Here is a 5528-nt window from a genome sequence, read left to right on the forward strand (position 1 = left end):
AACTAATTGCTTAGAAAAATCTTCAAACTATAAGGACTCGCACCCCCTAATTTTTTTTTAGCAAACTTCCACTATCGCACCTCCAAAATTTTCACAACTATAGTGAGAGAATATATATAGCAAACTTCTAACCCGACTCTTTGAAGGACGTCCTTAAACGGACTCGGTGAAATACACTCTCACGAAGGTGTTAGAAGTCAAATCCGATTTGACTTCTAACACCTTCGTGAGAGTGTATTTCACTGATTTTTTGAATATTTAGCTCCAGTCCGTTTAAGGACGTCCTTCAGAGAGCCAGGATATATATATATATATATATATATATATATATATATATATATACAAGCCGGATCTTAGAAGTATATAGTTATTTTAAGTTAAAATAAGTACGTAAGTAAAAATTCACCTAGAAAATGAATTCAAACCGTATTTTTTGTGGATATCATCTACTCACCATAAATATCATCTCTACAAAATTTCAACTAATTTGGAAATCTCTAACTTAGGCAAAAGATGATTGCAAAAATACTATTTTATGGACCGTTAGATTTCTTTTTAAAGATGACATCAATTTTTATCTAGGTTAGATGTTTCCAAATGAGCTCAAATTTTGTGGAGATGATCTTTATGGTATGTAGAAAATGAATTCAAACCTAATTTTTTGTGGATATCATCTACTCACCATAAATATCATCTCTACAAAATTTCAACTCATTTGGAAATCTCTAACTTAGGCAAAAGATGATTGCAAAAATACTATTTTCTGGATCATTAGATTTATTGTTAGAGATGACATCAATTTTTATCTAGGTTAGAGGTTTCCAAATGATCTTAAATTTTGTGGAGATTTTCAACTCATTTGGAAATCTCTAACTTAGGCAAAAGATGATTGCAAAAATACTATTTTCCGGACCGTTAGATTTCTTTTTAAAGATGACATCAATTTTTATCTAGGTTAGAGGTTTCCAAATGAGCTCAAATTTTGTGGAGATGATCTTTATAGTATGTTGGTAACCCACAAAACATTAGAGTTGAATTCATTTTCAAGGTAATGTTTTACTTACGTACTTATTTTAACTTTAAAATAAGTATGTACTTCTAAGATCGGGCCTATATATATATAGTATGAAAAAAAAAACTAATAAAAAACATTCCAATAAACCATTTTTTTTTACTTCTCTTTTTGCCTTTACAAAATTATCATTTATCATTTATTTTGAGTCCAAAACCATTAAAGAGGGACAAATGCGTCTTTGAATATTTGATGGGTTGATGAGACTAAAACAAATAGCCAAAGACCTAAAGCCCAACCGGTCAGTTTGTATAATTCTAATCACCCATAATAAACCCGTAAACTCCCCCTCATTTCTTTCACTCTTAATTCTTAAACAAACATTAGACCTTAACCCAAAACAAAAAATAAAAAACAAAAAACAAATTCAGAAAGGACTTGCGGCGCAACTTGTTGCATGTTTGTCATAATTATTTGTAAAACTCGTTATCATTATCAATAAAATTTCCACTTACAAAAAAAAAATAACAAGATAATTTTTCACTTTCAATGTTAATATTTTATAGTTTTCTTCACATAATAATAGGGTTATATAGACTTATAGCATTATAGGAAGTTAACAATTTGTTGAATTGTTGTAGACTTGTGGACTATATATATATACAGTTTTGCTCTCATGCATACTGTTAAGTTACATACTTGGAGCGGACTCAAACTCAAAAGGAAACTCATTCTTCTAATTTAGTATTTCATATTCTTTCATTAAATATAACTAAATTGGGTCCTACAAATATATTCACGTGACTCTCTTTCTTAATTCTCTCTTTCCATTTTATCTCCCTAAACAACACACGCTCTCTCTCCTCACTCTCTCTCTAAAAGTAATTTCTCTCTCTTTATTTGACTTTTCTCACTCTCTCTCCAAAGTCCAAACAACATCACGCCCTCTCTCCTACCTATCTCTCTCTCCGCGTACTCTTCTCTATTTTTGACCCTCTTCTCTATTTCCGTCCCCACACAATTTTCAACCCCACACACATAGTCTCTCACCTCAATCTCACTACCACAATTTTCTTTTCTTTTCTTTTGGACTGTTCCAACGTGGAACAAAATAATATAGCTGAAGTCGTTTTTTAGCGTCCTCGTGTCGGTATGTTCAGTTTTTTTTGCTCAGTTTTTTTATTTATTAAATGGTTATTACGTATACTCCCTATTTAGGGTCTCGTAGTGTTATGTTTAATTTATTTACAATTTAATTTTTCAATAATTCTTATTAAATGTTAATTAATTACAATTTTATTTATGTGTAGTATGTATTGAATGAATATGGAGTTTGAACAATTGAACTCAGATGAAGAAGAACAATCTGATATGGTTTATATGCCTGATGTAAAAGAAGATTGCAAACCGAAAATAGGACAAGAATTTTAGTCTTTGGATGAAGCTTATGAATTTTACAACAATTATGCAAAAGTGGCTGGGTTTAGCATACGAAATACTTCTACTAAGAAGGATAAAGAAGATAATGAAATTACTAGGAAGGAGTACTGTTGTTTCAAATAGGGGAAACCTAAACAGAAAAATGATAAAGAAAAAAAAGGCGTTGGGGGATTGTTCGTGAGGGTTGCAAGGCAAAATTGTCAGTTTTGAAGAGATTGGGCTACATTGTTAGCCAATTTATCGAGGATCACAACCATTCTCTTTCAACCCGTCATAAAGTATATCTGTTGAGATCCCACCGCGGCGTATCTGAAACAAAAAAGTCATTGTCTCAACTTTTTTCTTCGGCCAATATACCTATAAACCAGCAAATAAGTATTCTTTCAATGGAAGCGGGTGGAATAGAAAATATTGGCTGTACAGATAAAACCTTAGGAATTTTGTTAGGGATGCAAAAAACTTGGTAGATGGGCATGATGCAGAGATATTGATGGAATACTTTTTGTCAGAGCAAGAAAAAAATTCTTCATTTTCTTTCAGAATTGAGATAGACGACGAAAATAAGTTGATTCATTATTTCTAGGCTGATGCGAAGGCAATACGAGCGTACAAACTTTATGGTGATGTAGTAGTGTTTGATACAACCTACAACACTAATAAATATGGTATGATATTTGCACCATTTGCAGGGGTAAATAAACATCGTCAGACTGTAATATTTGGCTGTGCATTCCTGTGTGACGAGACGACATAATCATTCATTTGGCTACTCCAACAATGGATGGAAGTAATTTCAGTTGGCCCTCCTAAAATGATTATCACTGATCAAGACCCCGCTATGTCAAAAGCTATTGCTCAAGCTCTTCCTAATACATATCACCGATACTGTATTCGGCATATTCTGAACAAGTTTTCTGAAAAATTTGATGCTATCATTTATAGAGATTACTATAATATTTTTCAAAAATGCATTTGGAATACCGAGTCTGGTGAAGAGTTTGAGGCAATGTGGCAAGATACAATAGGGAAAAGTGAACTAAAAGATAACACTTGGTTAGCTGCATTGTATGGTATGCGTTCTAGGTGGGTTCCGTCATTTGTGAAACACATTTTCGCTGCCGGCATGTCAAGTAGTCAAAGAGCGGAAAGTTCACATGAATTTTTCAAGAGGTACATCTCTAGAGAAAATTCTTTAAATGAATTTGTTACGCGATTTAATCGTGCACTTGAATACCAACGTCATAAAGAATTGCAAGCTGATCATGTTGATAGCAATGAGCGTCCCGTGGCAATTTCTATGGAGAAGTAGATGGCAGATATATATACCTTGTCTATTTTTTTTAAAATTTCAGAATGAGTTGTGGGAGAGTTTGGAGTACTTGATTGAAAGTTCAGTAGATTATGAAAAACAGGTTGTCTACATGGTGAAAAGGCCAAGTGAAAGAGATTCTAGACCGCGGAAAGTTGTATATGATAAGGCTCTAAATTTTGCTACTTGTAGTTGCAAAAAATTTGAATTTGAAGGAATTCCTTGTAGACACATTTTGGCTTACTTGAAAATTAGTCAAATTGTCTACTTGTTGGATGCTTATATATTGAGTAGATGGAGAAAAGATACAAAATTGGAAGAAATAATAGCAGATGGTGAGAAAGAGGTGAAAAAAAGTAGTAACGACTTTATGTTGTTAAGGCACACAAAATTATCTCATCTTACTTCAAGGGTACTTGATGACGTTATAGCTTGTGAAGAGGCAAATGAAATCTATGAGCAACATTTGAAATTGGTACATGAAATGATTAAGGAAGTGTTGGCTATTAAAAGAGTTGGAATTTCTCAGAAGGAAAAAATGCCTCGACATGTGACTTTGAATGAGCCAAATCTAGCTAAAGCAAAGGCGAGTGGGAAACATAGATTGCAAGGGGGAAAAGAGAAGGCACAGGTTCAAGCACAAGTTCAAGCAAGGCGCTGTAATGGATGTGGACTTACCGGGCAATCACATGACAAAAGAAACTATCCGAAGTTGATTAGTAATGTTCGATTGTTTATTATTTTTGTTTAATACGTACTCTTTTATTTTTAATTTGTATTGAGTTTAATATTGGCTTTTGCAGGTTCAACTGGCACTCAGAGTTCAGCAGATGGTGGTGGTAACTCGTCAGTCTCTACACAGGTTGAGCATTTGCCTTGAGTGGATCATGATTGTGAGAGAATCAAGTGTGAAAATAGTGAACTGGTGGCATTTTTATTCGGTAGGCATTTTTATTTGGTAAATTAAATGGAGTCTGTAGTTAAAATTAGCGTTGTTTTTTTGTATGTGAATTGAGGTGTTCAATTGAGGTGTTCCTCTATTATTTTTAAACTTATCATTTTAAGTACCTTTGGCTAGTTCACGGTACATGTTTGCTAAATGATTTGATTCCAAGTTTCCAACCAAGTGAAGTTCACGTACTGTTTGTCTTGTTCCACTATTTTTGACATCAGTTTTTGACAGTACAAATTGGTGTGACAAAAAACCACAAGTACAATTGTAGTCCCACATACTTATATTATATATACATATTCATTTTCATCTAATTCCCACATACTTATATTATATATACATAATCATTTTCATCTAACCAACATGAGAAATCATCCGCACTATAGGCCAAGTATGTGAATGTCGGAGGTAGACTGGTTTCCTTCCTATTGTCTGCTCCAACTCTTGTGCAAATTCATAAAAAATGCAGATGAACTCCTTACCAATTATCTTCCTTTTAGCCTCAAGATCTATGATTCCTTTCAACTTATTGAGAAATTGCTCCGTTGCATCAACACATGTAACAGGTAAATGCAAGTCCCTCTCAAAGGTTCCCATGACACGCTCCCTCTCCTTGAACCTAAATTTTAAGTCGGTGATAAGCTCTATTACCAAACACGGTACCAATGGGTATGAAAAGTACAATAAAACAAATGTAATCTTTTAAAGTAATTAATCAATGCTTTCTGTAGAAGAGCACTATCACTCTCACCTCAAAAAAAGTTGCCCTTTAAAAGGTTTTTACATGCATGCACAGACAATCGATAAAATTTTCG

At 33.4% G+C, this 5528-nt stretch overlaps 2 protein-coding genes across 2 annotated transcripts; both read left to right on the top strand.

Moving 5' to 3' along the window:
- Positions 1 to 3233: 3233 nt before the first annotated feature.
- LOC147513265 (protein FAR1-RELATED SEQUENCE 5-like) lies at positions 3234 to 3761 on the top strand. Its single transcript, XM_086598892.1, has one exon. It carries the CDS (start codon positions 3234 to 3236, stop codon positions 3759 to 3761), a length of 528 nt encoding a protein of 175 aa, XP_086455018.1.
- Positions 3762 to 3873: 112 nt separating this feature from the next.
- Positions 3874 to 4641, top strand: LOC147513266 (uncharacterized). Its single transcript, XM_086598893.1, has 2 exons — positions 3874 to 4420; positions 4565 to 4641. The coding sequence occupies exons 1-2, from the start codon at positions 3874 to 3876 to the stop codon at positions 4639 to 4641; spliced, it is 624 nt and encodes a 207-aa protein (XP_086455019.1).
- Positions 4642 to 5528: the final 887 nt, after the last annotated feature.

Source organism: Coptis chinensis, chromosome 3, assembly GCF_015680905.1.
Source record: "Coptis chinensis isolate HL-2020 chromosome 3, ASM1568090v1, whole genome shotgun sequence".
Classification (NCBI taxonomy): Eukaryota; Viridiplantae; Streptophyta; class Magnoliopsida; order Ranunculales; family Ranunculaceae; genus Coptis; species Coptis chinensis.